This window comes from Leptonychotes weddellii, chromosome 13 (genome assembly GCF_054177405.1).
Source record: "Leptonychotes weddellii isolate Sample4059 chromosome 13, ASM5417740v2, whole genome shotgun sequence".
NCBI classification, from domain to species: Eukaryota; Metazoa; Chordata; class Mammalia; order Carnivora; family Phocidae; genus Leptonychotes; species Leptonychotes weddellii.
Window position 1 is genome coordinate 66,785,976 of NC_138381.1, and position 15,633 is coordinate 66,801,608.

Below are 15,633 nucleotides of genomic sequence, written 5' to 3' on the forward strand. Positions count from 1 at the left end.
CAGCAAAGGTGGTCCTAAGGAAAGTATATAGCAATACAAGCCTTTCTCAAGAAACAAGAAAGTTCCCAAATACACAACCTAACCTTACACCTAAAGGAGCTGGAGAAAGAACAGCAAATAAAGCCTAAACCTAGCAGGAGAAGAGAAATAATAAAGACCAGAGCAGAAATCAATGAAATAGGAACCAAAAGAACAGTAGAACAGATCAACGAAACTAGGAGCTGATTCTTTGAAAGGATTAATAAGATTGATAAACCCCTGGACAGACTTATCAAAAAGAAAAGAGAAAGGACCCAAATAAATAAAATCATGAACAAAAGAGATCACAACCAACACTGAAGAAATACAAACAATTATAAGAACATACTATGAGTAACTATATGCCAACAAATTAGGAAATCTGGAAGAAATGGATGCATTCCTAGAGACGTATAAACTACCAAAACTGAAACAGGAAGAAATAGAAAACCTGAACAGATAAAGGGCTAGTATCCAAGATCTATAAAGAACCTATCAAACTCAACACCCAAAGAACAATAATCCAATCAAGAAATGGCCAGAAGTCATGAATAGACGTTTCTCCAAAGAAGACATACAAATGGCCAACAGCACATGAAAAAAATGCTCACCATCACTCAGCATCAGGGAGATACAAGGCTAGATACTACCTCACACCAGTCAGAATGGCTAAAATTAACCACTCAGGAAACGACAGATGTTGGCAAGGATTCAGAGAAAGGGGAACCCTCCTACACTGTTGGTGGGAATGCAAGCTGGTGCATCCACTCTGGAAAACAGTATGGAGGTTCCTCAAAAGGTTGAAAATAGAGCTACCCTACTGCAGTACTGCACTACTGGGTATTTACCCCAAAGATACAAATGTAGGGATCCGAAGGGGCACCTGCACCCCAATGGTTATAGCAGCAATGTCCACAATAGCCAAACTATGGAAAGAGCCTAGATGTCCATCAACAGATGAAAGGATAAAGAAGATGTGGTATATATATACAATGGCATACTACTCAGCCAGCAAAAAAAAAAAAGAAAGAAAGAAAGAAATCTTGCCATTTGCAACAACGTGGATGGAACTAGAGGGTGTTATGCTAAGCAAAATAAGTCAATCAGAGAAAGATAATTATCATGTGATCTCGCTGATATGTGAAATTTAAGAAACAAAACGGGATCATAGGGGAAGAGAGGAAAAAATGAAACAAGATGAAATCAGAGAGGGAGACAAACCATAAGAGACTCTTAATCTCAGGAAACAAACTGAGGGTTGCTGGAGGGGAGGGGTAGGGGGATAGGGTAACTGGGTGATGGACATTAAGGAGGGCACATGATGTAATGAGCACTGGGTATTATATAAGACTGATAAATCACTAACCTCTACCTCTGAAACCAATAATACATTATATGTTAATTGAATTTAAATAAAAATTATAAGTCACATACAGTATGATTTCATTTGTTTCAATCTCGAAATGACAGGATTATGGAAATGGAAAACAGATTAGTGGTTTCTAGGGTTTGGGGATGGTCTGGGGAGGGAGGTGGGTGCGACTCTAAAGGAGTTGAAGGAGAAAATAGAATGGAATAGTTCTATATCTTGATTTCAGTGGTGACTATAGGAATCTACACATATGATAAAATGTCTTAGAACTCCATACATTGTATCAGTGTTGATTTCCTGGCTATATTTGCATAAGATGTGACCCCTGGGAGGAAACTGGATGAAGAGCCCAGCAGACCTCTCTAAACTATCTTCCTGTAAATCTATAATTATTTCAAAATAAAAAACAACTTATTGTATATGGGAGAGGGGAGAAGGGCCAGCCCCCTTCCCTGCCTACTAAAGGAGACCCCCAGGTATCCTTCCTCAGAGGACATGTTCATTTCAGTGTTACTTATCCAGACAAGGAGCAGAGACAGCCCCTCAGAACTGCGGGGATTTAGAGGTTGAAGGTGCTTTGCAGGCATTAGCAACAACCACTGAAATGTGGGAGTCTTTAAAACTAGCATTCCCCAGGACAGTGTCTGCCTTTCTACACTTTGGATAAAGAGGGAATAATTTCTGCTGTTCTTCTTGAGATTTCTTTTGACCAAATATTAGGAACATGTAGCTTTCTAGTTGATTCTCTGCAAGGGCATCAGCACTAAGTGGGGGAAAGGACCAGGCAAAAGGAAGATCATTTGCAAATGAACTAAGGGCAGGCAGGACTTTCCATCATCCTCAGTCCCCCTCTAATGGGGGAAACTCCATCATCACCTTGTCCATGAATTTGGATGCTTATCCATGACATCTAAATTCCTTTTCCTGCTTGTTTCTTATCCAGGAGGAAAGATTTATGATGCACCTTTCAAGGCTACGGCTGGGCCTCATTCTATGAACACGCATGCTACTGATGCACGGTTTCCAGCATCCTTGCATATACACACATGAACACACACACAATGTCCAAAAAATATATTTGTGCATACACACACAAGATGTATATACAAAATATATATGTAAAAGTATGTCTGTCTAGGCCAGAGCTGTCCAATAGAAGTTTCCTAGTGATGGAAATGTTCTGCACATGCGCTGCCCATCACTCTCTGTGGGTGGCTGTTGAGCACTTGAACTGAAGCTAGTATGGCTGAGAAACTGAATTTATAAATTTCATCTCATTCAAATGTAAATAGCCACATGTAGCTCTTGGCTACCATATTGGACACCATGGGTTTAGGCATCAAACGTCTCTGGAATGATATATAACAAGCTGGTAACTATGGTGCCTCTGCAGAAGGAGCTTAAGGCCTCAGGTGCAGTGGAGTTTTACATTTCATTTATATCCTTTGAATAGTTAATCATGTACTTATTTTGTCTAAATCAATGAAAAGATGAGGTCAGCAAAGTCCACCACGTATGGAGGAGACCAAGGGCTCCTTTTGGCATCTACGTAAACAGCCTAATATGGGTGCCTCTGGCTTCACCCCAACCTCAAAGCTTCAGGCTCCAAGGGAGGTGAAGCTTCAACATTAATTTCCTCCACAGGGTGGCTCCTCTGGGAAGGGAACGACGTTGAACTACAGCTCCGATGTGGACATGGTCTTGTTCTTGAGCTGTTTCCCCAGCTTCCAAGACCAGGCAGAGCACCGCGGATTGATCATCAGCTTCATCGAGGAAAGACTGACTCAGTACAGCAGGAACCTGGCCTACAGCATCACCATGGTCCCGCGGAGAGAGACGAGCAGGGTCCCCCGCTCCCTGTCCTTCCAGGTCCAGCCCAGGAGGAACAGTGAAGCCATTGGAGTGGATGTGCTCCCGGCCTATGATGCTCTGAGTAAAGACAATGATGGGTTTGGGACCAGAGAAGCTAGTCAGGGGCCCTTCACCAACCTGGCCTTGGGGGAGGTTTAGGAAAGTGGAAACCAGGGGAGAAAGAGTAGAGTTTGCTTTTTTTCTCTGGGGGGCTGCAACTAGAGCTGTATCTTGAAGTTAAGTCCTTCCATAAACTCATGTGCTGCCATGTCCCATGTTGGGGAGATAGGGGACTTCTGGATTCCCACCCAGCCCAAGGAGGAGACTCTTCTCTGACCCTCTGGGAAACACCAGAGCAAGCAAGCACTTCAAGATCTTTGGGGTTAGCATTAGATTGGAGTCATTTTAAAAACAGGGCTCTTGGGGCGCCTGGGTGGCTCAGTCGGTTAAGCGACTGCCTTCGGCTCAGGTCATGATCCTGGAGTCCCGGGATCGAGTCCCGCATCGGGCTCCTTGCTCGGCAGGGAGTCTGCTTCTCCCTCTGACCCTCCCCCCTCTCATGCTCTCTGTCTCTCATTCTCTCTCTCTCAAATAAATAAATAATAAAATCTTAAAAAAAAAAGGGGCTCTTAATGTCCTTTAATTTTAGCTTTAAGACTTACCGTGGGGGCACCTGGGTGGCTCAGGTGTTAGGCGTCTGCCTTCCCCTCAGGTCATGATCCCAGGGTTCTGGGATCTAGCCCCACATCCGGCTCCCTGCTCAGCGGGAAGCCTGCTTCTCCCTCTCCCACTCCCCCTGCTTGTGTTCTCTCTCTCGCTGTGTGTCTCTCTCTCTGTCAAATAAATAAAATCTTAAAAAAAAAAACAAAAAAAAACTTACTGTGTTCTTGGGTAAGGTATCTAACACCTCTAAGACTCAATGTACCAACCTGTTAAATGGGATAATACCAGGTTGAACCATAGGAAATTGACAATATTTGACCATGTTTGATCCACAAAAATGGCACTCCTTATGGTTCCACGTAATTTTACCTACTTCATGGAGCTGTTCTAAGGATTCCATGAGCTTAGCCCAGTGCCTGACACATGGTACGTCTTTGGCCAATGCCAGTTATTTAAAATCTCTGTGACTTTTGAGGAGGCTACCAAACCCCATAAACTTCCACCTGTTTTGATATAAAATGGGAAAAAGAATGCAGTAGTGAGGACTGCCTGAGATAATTTACGAGCCCTCTACACCTACCAGTTTTTTCCCAACTTCCTCTCCTCAGAGGGTGGATTTTCTCGAACCAGGTCCTTTTCTCTCCCAGGACATTTTTGCCCGGACTCTAAACCCTCACCGGAAATCTATGAAGACTTAATAACCAGTGGTGCCACGCCTGGAGAGTTCTCGCCAAGCTTCACAGAGTTGCAGAGGCACTTCGTGAAAAGTCGACCTGTTAAGCTAAAGGACCTCCTGCGGCTGGTGAAGCACTGGTATCTGCAGGTGCGGGGCTGGGAGCCAGGCTGGGGGGAGCGGGGCTGGGGGGAGCGGGGCTGGGCGGAGCGGGGCTGGGGGGAGCGGGGCTGGGGGGAGCGGGGCTGGGAGGTGCCGGGCTGGGAGGTGCAGGGACAAGAGAGAGGGCGGGCGCCTGCTAACATTTTGTTTTAAGATTTTATTTGTTTATTTGAGAGAGAGAGAGGGACAGAGAGAGCCTGAGCGGTGTGAGGGGCAGAGAGCAGGGAGCCCGATGCGGGGCTGGGTCCCAGGACCCCGGGATCATGACCTGAGCCGGAGGCAGACGCTTAACCAACTGAGCCACCCAGGTGCCCCTCCTTTTTTATATATATATAGAGAGAAAGTGCCTACTTGGGGCGGTGGGTGGGTGGCGGGGAGAATCTCAAGCAGACTCCCAGCCGAGTGAGGAGTCCAAGGCAGGGCTCCATCTCACAACCCTGAGATCAAGACCTGAGCCAAGATCGAGTCAGATGCGTAAGGGACTGAGCCACCTCAGGCGACCCACCAGTGTGATTTTCCACAGACTTCAGACCTCAGGCATTTCATATAACAGCAATGAGAAGAAAGCTACTGTTTATTGAGCATTAATTGTCTTCCGTGATCTATACTGAGTGCTCTGCATATTTTTTCTCCCCGTTTCCAACAGCTCTGTAATGTAGGTATTATATATTAGCCCCATTTCGGGGATGAGAAAACTGAGGCTCAAGGGCTAAAGTTGGGCTGAGATTTGAACACAAAGGTGCCCAGTTGTGTGCTCTTAATCAACAAGGCTAGTTTTTAGAATAATAATTTATTTCATCATAATAATAATTTTCATAATAATCACTTTTTCTGGTTATTTGAATATTACATTGGGCTCGTGAAAAATTCAAATAATAAAAAAAAAGTATAAAAAAGAAGGTAAAATTCACATGAAACGCCTGAAATGACACCAAAAACATTTTTGGAGACTATGCCTTCATTCCTCTTTTTTTGTTCACACTGCTCATGCCCACCCTTTGCCCACCCTGTAGTCCACCCTTTGCAAAAATGTAAAGTACTATGCAAGTACTATGATTTCCAAAATGAGACCTCTGGAGTTGAACTTTGGGGAGTTAACCTGTTAACGTATTTTGCATCTTTTTCCATTAGGTCTTTTGTCTTCCTTATCAGTTTTAAGGCCTTTTTGTAAATTATGTAGATATTTACTATTATTTCTCATGTGTTGCAAATGTTTTCACCAATAGATCACTCCTCTATGGACCTTAATTATAATATCTCTGACAATATAATTATTTCTAATGTTTAAAATACACAAAGGGGTGGTAACTTAGTCAGTTGAGGGGCAGCCTCCTGACTTCAGCTCAGGTCATGGGTCTTGGGTCCTGGGATCCAGCCCCCAGTCAGGCTCCGTGCTCAGCGGGAAGTCTGCTGGAGGATTCTCTCTCTCCCTCTTCCTCTGCCCCTCCCCATGCTCACTCGCTCTCTCTCTCTGTGTCTGTCTAAAATGAATAAATAAATCTTTAAATAAAATAAAATACACAAAGAGGGGCAGATGGCTGGCTCAGTTGAAGGAGTGTGAGACTTGATCTTGGGGTCATGTGTTCAAACCCCACATTGGGTGTAGAGATTACTTAAAAACACACACACACAAATAGGTCTGACTTTTCTAGGTTGTGGGTTTTCTATCTTGCTCACAGTGTGTAGGTGGTCTTTTAATTTTTTTCTACTATGTTTCATATATCCTTTCACTCCATTTGTAAACTATTTTGGTATTTGGTGCAACAGTAGGATCACGCTTATTTTCTTCTAGATGGTGGACAAATTGTGCCAGCATCATTTGTTGGATTATGCATTTTTTTCCCACCTTGCATCACCCTTGTCAGTCTTTGTTAAGTTTTTGTATCTACTGGGAACTAGTTCTGGGCTAGCCATTCTGTTACACTTGGCTATTGTTTATTCTGACACCAAAAACATACTGTTTTTGTGACAACTGCTTTATAAGACATATCCGAGAAAACAAATACCAACCTCTCTATTTTTCTTTCTCAAAATTTTCTTGGATTTCCTAAGCATTTATTACTGTATTTGAATCTTAAGATCATTTTTCTCCCACTAAAAAACTGGTGGGATTCAAACTGTAATTGCAATAAATTTCTAAATTAATTTTTAAAGAAGTGAAAATTTCACACACTACTCTTTCTCCATCTTTCCATTCGTTCTGATTTTGTGTTATATTTTCAGTGTGTCTGTGTGTTTTTATTTTCTTTAATTAGATCCTATATTCACTATATTGCATTGCCTCCCCCATTCCAACTCAAAAACATAGATTGATGAGGCCCAGAAGGTCCATGAGAGGCTTCAATTTGAAATTTTGATGGCTGCAGGATGTAATCCATCTAGAAACCAAGCTGCTAGACCCATTTCAAATTTCATGGACATGCTGCATAATCCAGATGTAAAATGGAGTTGACAAAGTAGTTCTTTTCTTTATTATTTTTATTTATTTATTTTTAAGCAAGTGCTACACCTAACAGGGGGCTTGAGCTCACAACCCTGAAGTCAAGAGTCCCATGTTCTATCAGTTGAGCCAGCCAGGCGTTCCCTAAATTGACAAAGTATTACTGGGATCTGGAAACAGAGAAACCTGGAAATTCTCAATTTCCAGGATAGCATCTCATATTTATTCTCTCCCCCCCTTTCCCCCCAACCCCACAGTACTTGAAACCTAAATATCAAAACTCAGCATTGCCCCCAAAATATGCTCTGGAGCTACTGACCATCTATGCCTGGGAAATAGGTACAGACAAAAGCGACAGCTTCAACCTGGGTGAAGGGTTTAGAGCTGTGATGGAACTCCTCATAGATTATGAAAACATCTGCATATATTGGACCAAGTACTATGATTTCCAAAATGAGACTGTCAGAATCTATCTCAAACAACAGTTGAAGGAATGCAGGTGAGTGTGTTGGGTGGCATTATTTTCAGCAGCAAGGAACAGAAAACCCAACTCATACAGTTTTTTAAACAAGGGGAATTTACTGGCTTTTGTAACTGAGAAGTCCAAGGATAAATGAAGCTTCAGGTATGGTGTGATCCAAATGTTCGCTAATTCATCAGGGTCCCATTCTGTGAAATCGCTCAGCCCTGCCCTTCCCTGGGTTTTGCCTTTGAATTCAGGCTAACATGAATACATCAGTTCCAATCTTCTCATCCGCACTCATCCCTTCCACTACAACAGGGAGAGCACCTTTGCCCTAGCCTTCTAAGCAGAATCCCCGAGATTCACTCTGATTGGGCCAACTTGGGTTACACCTCTAATCATGAACCAAGAGGTTTGGTTGCAGGAAGGCCTCCCTACACAGAGGCATGCACAGTCCCACAGACTTGAATGACAGAGACCAGAGTCCTAAGTGTGATGGAGATCCACTCCCTTTCTCTCTCCCAGGCCAGTTATCCTGGACCCAGCTGATCCTACCAACAACCTGGGAAGTAAAAAGAGATGGGACCTGGTGGCCAGAGAAGCTGTTCGCTGCCTGAGGCAGGCCTGCTGCTGGACTGAAGACCCCAGCCAGGGCTGGCATGTACAGGTACGATCACCCCCACCCCTCAGTCAACTCACTGCTGACCTTACTTCACACACACACACACACACACACACACACACACACACACACACACACACCGGTGAATCCCCTCAACTTCTGGCCACAGCACCTCTAAGACCCCAGGACAGGTTAACATCCCCCTCCATGGAGATGTCCCAGCCAACCAGGTATTCAAGTCTTCCCCTTCTGCTCTGAGAATCTGGGCCTCAGTTCTTTCATCCGTGAAATGGGCAGTCAGTTTCTGCCCTGCTCTGTAACCATTAGAGAGATGTAATCAAAGAATTTATCACATACATACACCCTGTGGGGTAACATTTTCCCTATTATGGGTTGTTGAAAGCTCAACTTCTTGCTGTCCAAAAAAGAGATTTAAGAGGTACCTAGCTGGCTCAGTCAAAGAGCATGCGACTCTTGCTCTCGGGGTTGTGGGTTCGAGCCCTGTGTTGGGTGGAGAGATTACTAAAAAAAATTTTAAAATAAGCTTTATTTAAAAAGTGAGAGAGAGAGAGATTTAATAGATGCTCCAGAAATGATCAGTAAGGAGCACTGGATTCCACTGCAGACAGCAACGTCACTTGTGCGACCCCACTGTGCACGGCTTTCCCCGACACGACCACGGGAGTCCTGGGTCTGAACACTATGTAGGAATCCAGGGTTCAAAGACCAGGATGTTGCTATCAGCTCAACTAAGAGGGATCTCATTTCCCTAACCTGCTACTCCCCGAGAAATCTTGTTGCCAGTCCCACATTTCATAGCCTGCAGGGAAATCCTGAGGCTTGCCTCAAAGGCTGATCTGCAGCAGCTTCAGCAAGGTGGATGACTCACGCGTGGGAAGGACCCGCCACCCAGCCCTGGCCCTTTGACTGGCATGTCCAGCGGATCGGGAGGCTCCCACGAGGCAAGATTCACTGAACAGTCTTCCAACTCTTGCTAAGAACCCTCCCCATCACCTTTTTTAATATTATTGTTTTGTGAAAAAGTAACACACGTGTTCAGCAAAGAATAAAAAATCAAACTGTTGCAAAGAACAGACAACTAAAGTAGGTTGCCCTCCAATCCTGATCCCCAGGCTCATGGTACCACCTTCTCCCCAACATCCACTTATCAATATCCTGCATCTCCTTCCGTGGATAGATATGCCACCCACACACTAGCACATTCCTGTCTGACTCTTTTGCCTTTTTACTTTTATTTACTTAAATGATTAGGCTATTTGTGTTACTCAATTAAATTATCAGAAAGACAATTCCATATCCACACCTATAGACCTAAAAGGGCGTGACCATATAACATAAAGTCCAAACCAGGATATTTTTGAGCATGAAATGGGGTGATGCTCATTATGCCAGGACAAGGGACACACATGTGGACTGCCCTAGATATTGAGTCACTCTGGATTAACAGCTATATCATGATCCAATGGAGGAAAGCACCTTCTCTTTTAGGATCCCTGCCCCACTGAAAGATTTTTAGGCTGCTTCCAGACTTTGGCTATTACATGAATATCCTTGACCATATGTCCCTGTGACTCCATCTGTTGAATGATTTAACCTAGAATAGCCCTATGATGTACCTATGGAATATGTGCTAACGTTATCCCCATGTGACAGATCGGGACTCATTAAAATAGTTTCACATAGGAGGAGTGGTTATTTCAAGAACTGTTGCCGGTTGTTACTCTGATCAGGGTGAGTCAGAAGGCAAGTCAGGTGAGTCAGGTGACCCCACGGTAAGCCTAAGATGACCAAATGTTCTGCTCTGCCTGGGACAGTTCCAGTTTATGCCTGTTGGCTGAGATAATTATCGATAACACCTTTTCCTACCTTAAGTATCTTGGTAGGTAATAGATTATATCGTCACTAGGCAGAAAGGGGAGGCTTTGGAGACAACAGCCATGACCGTGAGACATCCTTATCCTTCCAGCCAGCAAGGGATGTCCAGGTGACGGTGAAAAAGGCAGGAGAGGAGGCCTGGATATTCTCAGTGAACCCCTACCGTCGCATCTGGCAGATGAAAGCCAAGATCAAGAGGACATGGGGCTTCAGCGGGCAACAGCGTCTATCCTTCCAGGAGCCGGGAGGGGAGCGGCATCTGCTCAGCAACCGGCACACATTAGCATATTATGGGATCTTCTCTAAGGTGAGCGTCTGGGTGCTGGAGACCTTCCCTCCTGAGATCCAGGTCTTCGTGAAGGACTCTAGTGGTCAGAGCAAGCCTTATGCCGTCCACCCTGAGGACTCCATCCGTGACTTGAAAGAGAAGATTGAGGAAGGTGGAGGACCTTACGTGGAGGATCAGGTACTAAAGTTCCAGAATCGGATACTGTGGAATCACCGCAGCCTCTCAGACCTGCAGATCAAAGACTGTGACACCGTCATACTCGTGAAGAGAAACTGAGTAAGGAAAGGGTTAAGGTATAGGCAGGGAGAGATAGGGGGTCCCTGGCTAGGCTCTGAGACTATTCCTGGCAGGCAGAAGCACTAAGACAGAGTGAACAAGAGATAAGGGAACAGACCATCTGGCCTGGGATGGTCAGCAGTATTTTTCTTTGGCGGCTCCAGTATCATAGAAAATGACCAAACCTCAAAGAAGTGAGTCATTAAGGGTGTTATCAATAGTCCATGCTCAAACCAAGACTGCACAAGAAACTCAAGGTCATAAGTTTCCCGGTCAGTTCTCAATAAAAAACCAGCCCACAATGAATCATGGAACACTACATCAAAAACTAATGATGTAATGCATGGTGATTAACATAACAATAAAAAATTAAAAATTAAAAAAAATAAAAATAAATATCATCTTTAAAAAAAAAACAAACCAGCCTACAAGCCCTCAGTGGCAACCCCATCAGGACCCCTCTCACTCCTGAGAGCTTTTTCTGTACGCTTGCTTAATAAAACTCTATCACTTTACTCACCCTCCTTTGTCCACGAGATTCATTCTTCAACTCCGTGAAACAAGAACCTAGCTCTCCCATTTCAAAGCCACAGGTCCCCAGGAGTGCCCATGGTCAGGCTGCACATGATGTAGACTTCTATGGCTCTGTTCCCCCACCCACCCCTTTCCACCCAGACCGCTGTGATTTTCGGAAGCATAAATATGAATGTACCCTTCCCTGCATGACGTCCTCCAATGGCTCCTATTACCTGTAGAATAAAGTTCAAGTTCTTTTGCTTGGCCTTCAAGGTCTTTGACAATTGAGCCCTTGCTTACTTCTCAATCTCTCCTCATCACTCTCAAAACACACCAGATGTGCCCAAACTCTTGCAGCTCCTGAGCACTGAATGCCGGATCGTGACACTGTGACCTACTCAACTATCCCTTTCCCTCGTGTTTCCATCTGTCAACACTCAAAGCTCTAAGTCATTATTCTCCAAGTATGGACCCCAGACCAGCAGAATCAGCACATCACCTGGGAATGTCTTAGAAATGAAAATTCTCAACAACTATCCCAGATTTACCTGAGTCAGGTTCTCTGGTGGTGGGGCTCAGCAATCTGTGTCTTAACAAGCCATCCAAGTAATTCTGGTGCATGCTCAAGTTTGAGAACCATGGCTAGAAGCCCCATCCAGCCAACCGCGTCATTTCCTGGCCCAACACCCAATTCAAACTTCCGTGAAAGCACTTGGGCCCCTCACTGTGTTCCTTTGTTGGATTATCGGTCTCCCTGGTCTAATGAGACTTAACAAGTGCCTTATTCCTTTGTCCCCGTGGTCTAGAATGCTACCCGCCTGGTGCACGTGTTCAGCACATGCTTGCTGAAGAAACGAATGAACCAAAGAATGACTTTGAATTCTTCCCTATTATCTTTGTGAGGGTCTCAGTCCAATGCTATTTTGGAGACCACATGGTTTGGGATGACCCCTGCTGTGTCTCATTCTTTGATTGCCCACAGTCACCCATATACACCCCATGCTGTAGTGGGTACACCAGGCTATGCTCCGACCCAAAAGCTTCACTCATCTGTCCAAACCGAATTGGACCAAGAGCAATCAGCTGACCTAGCGTAGACTCCCATCTACTGGTTTTACTTAGCCTCTCAGATTTTGAGCCCTGGGGGGTGGGACCAAGTACACCACTTCCTGGTATAGTTAAACGAGGGTGAATGTCTAAGCAGAAATGCGGTCGGAAGAGAGCAGCCCAAGCTCCAGTCTACATATGAGTAAAAATACCTCCCCCTGCACAGAGAATGGAGCCACGCAAAGCAAGAGAGAATCAAAAGCGCTCACACAGCCCCAGAGAGAGACACTGTAGGGTGCTGTGACAACTGCCTGCTTTTTAAAAAAATCAAATTCCCCTATATCCTTTCATCGACCTAAATTGAATGAACACCTACTCATTGAGTGAATGTGAGTAGGTGGGGTATTTTTTTTGCCCCCAAAGCCTTGACTAAGATCTGCTTCTGCAACTCAATAAATTTTTTTTCTATTCCTCAGTAAATTAATAATTCCATGCATCTGCATGGCATTGACACCAAGAGTCTGTATCGACACAATGTCATTGGATTCCTATCCTCACAGCTGCCCGGAAACTTAGGTGGAAGAGTAGGAATGATGCCCTCTCTCCCTTTTTACAGATGAGAATACCAAGGCTTAGAGGTATTCTACACTGCGCCCTTCCCAGTCTTTCCTTCCTGTCTCACTTAAGGACAATTCCATCCTTGCAGTTGTCAAGACCAAAGCCTCGGAGTGGTCCTTGAGTCCAGCCTTGGCCTCACATCATATTCTATCCATTAGCAAGACCTGTTTATATTCAAAATAGAAGCAGTGAAATGATGTGACGTCTAGGATTCACGCTTAAATAACACGGGAGAGGAGATGTGGATGTGAGTATAATTGAAAGATTGTCTGCAGTTTTGTTGCAGGATTGCTGGGTTCTTGTCTCACCGAGTTGAAGGATGAATCTCATGGACACAAAAGGTTGAAGTGAAGTGAAAGATTATTAAGTGAAGGTGAGAGCAGGAACGGAAAGAAGTTCTCAGGAGTGAGAGGGGTCCCGCACCGGTTGCCACTGAGGGTTTTTAGGGCTGGTCTTTTATTGAAAACTTGACCAGGAAGCTTGTGGCCTTGAGATTCTTGGGCCATCTTGGGTTGAGCAAGGACTATTGATAACACCCTTCATGACTTATTTCTTTGAGACCTGGTCATTTTCTGTGATTACACTGTAGCGGCCAAAGAACCTTACTCGCTAACATCCGGGGCCAGGTGGTCTGGTCTGTTCCCTTATCTCTGGTTCACCCTGTCTTAGAGCTTCTGCCTGCTAGGAATAGTCTCAGAGCCTAGTCAGGGGCTCCCTGTCTCTCCCTACCTAGACCTTAACCCTTTCCTTACTCAGTTTGATAATTGTGGAAGCTGTGTGATGGTCCACAGAGGTTCCTTTTATTATTCCACCTTTGTTTATGTTTGAAATTTTCCATAATAAAAAAATTAAATCATACAACTTCTCCCTACCTGCACCACTACCATCCTGATCCAAGCTGCCGGATCTCCTGTTGGGACTTTTTTTTTTTTTTTTTAAGATTTTGTTTATTTATTTGAGAGAGAGAGAGCACGAGGAGGGGGTGGGGGAGGGGCAGAGGGAGAGGGAGAAGCAGGGTCCCCACCGAACAGGGTGCCTGACATGGGGCTCGAGCCCAGGACTCCGAGATCATGACCTGAGCTGAAGGCAGATGCTTAACCAACTGAGCCACGCAGGCGCCCTCCTGTTGGGACTATTGCGGTAGCTTCTTCACTGAGCTCCTGCTCCCCTCTCACCTCCACCGCCAACCTCTGCTTTTAATCTAAACTCCTCCACCCCACCCCACAGCCAGTGTGATCTCATTAAAATGAAAGTCAGGCCATTTCACTCCTCTGCTTGAAACTCTCCAATGGCTCCCCATTTCATTCAGAGTAAAAGTCAGTCTTAATTAATGGTCTTCAAGATCCTGCACTATTTGAGCCCCAACCTTTTACCACTTAAACCTCATCTCCTCGCACTCTTTCCCTTTGGTCATCCCATTCCAGCCATGCTGTTATTCCTCAAACCCACCAGGCAACACTGACGCCACAGGACCTTTGCCCTTGCTGCTCCTTCTGCCATGAATTATCGTCTTCCCTCTGGCATACACAAGGCTCACTTTGCCTCTTTCATGTCTTTGCTCAAATATCTCATTTTCAGGCCTTTCCAACCACCTTATTTGAGACTGAACATCTAAATAATCCTACACACGCGCGCGTGCGTGCGCACACACACCTACACACCATATATCTTAACCTCTTGCCCTGCTTTATTTTTTTTGCTTAGCACTTCTCACCATCTTATTTACTACAATTTGACTTATCCTGTTTATGGTCTGTCTCCACCATCAGAATGTAAGCCCTCTGCAGGCAGGGATTTTTGTCTATTTGCTGCTGTATCCCCAGCACCTGCCTGGCACATAGTAGCTACTCAATAAATACTTGTTGCATGAATGAATGATGGCACTCTAATATTCAACCCCTGCCCACCTGTCCAGGCACATCTCTCACCTCTCTCCTCCTTACCTTCTGTGCCGATGCATATTTGACAACGGAATCCCTGGGCACACACCAAGATCGTTCAGACTTCTACTTTGTCTGTGGTCTGCCCTCCTCTTCCTCCTGGCCAGATCCCCAGTCTTTTAAGGCTCACACTGGGCTCTCAGAGTCTCTTGTCCATCTCCTCTACTGTTCTGAGAGCCCCTTGGGACAGGAACCACGTCTTATTTTGTCTTTTTAACATATTGGCGCCTAGCAGGTGCTCAATAGGTATTTAATGAATGAATAATAGTATTTGCATTTATTGAGTGCTTTCTGTGCTCAGTGTTCTCATGCTTAATCTGGACAACAACCTATGGGGTAGGGTATCATTACTAACCCCATTTTTATGGATAAATTATGGGAGGGTCAGAGACGTTAAGAGTGTGGCGAAGGGCAGACTGGAATTGAAAGTCTGTTCTAAGGGACTCTGGACTCTTGGCTTCCCCTTGCTCAACCTTACCGACCGTGAGCAAGTCCCCGTCTTTCTGAGCCTCAGTTTCATATGACAAAGTGGGGTGACTGGTTTGATGAATACCATCCCACTCTGACCTACTGGGAGTGTTGCCTCCTCTAGGGCCAAACTCAAGGCAGTTTCAGTTTCCAGATGTCATCAAAGGGAAACTAAAGCTGAGAATGGAAACTGATACCAAAAAGATTAGGCTGGGAGCCAAGCTTGTTAAGGTGGCTCCAGAACTCCCAGCTGGACTCAGTGTCCCTCAGTGCCCCTGCCGCAGCAAAGGGTCTCCAAGAAGAGGAACCCAGGTCAGCC

The 15,633-nt window shown here is 45.0% G+C and overlaps 1 protein-coding gene across 1 annotated transcript in view; it reads left to right on the plus strand.

Moving 5' to 3' along the window:
• Positions 1-11,246, plus strand: part of LOC102743503 (2'-5'-oligoadenylate synthase-like protein 2) — a 15,911-nt gene extending 4,665 nt beyond the window's left edge. The window contains exons 2-6 of the mRNA XM_081802044.1: positions 3,035-3,323; positions 4,552-4,727; positions 7,437-7,678; positions 8,168-8,309; positions 10,252-11,246. Of these exons, the coding sequence (XP_081658170.1) occupies positions 3,035-3,323; positions 4,552-4,727; positions 7,437-7,678; positions 8,168-8,309; positions 10,252-10,725 (1,323 nt within the window). The 3' untranslated portion in view covers positions 10,726-11,246. The remainder of the gene's footprint in view (positions 1-3,034; positions 3,324-4,551; positions 4,728-7,436; positions 7,679-8,167; positions 8,310-10,251) is intronic.
• The last annotated feature ends 4,387 nt before the right edge of the window (positions 11,247-15,633 follow it).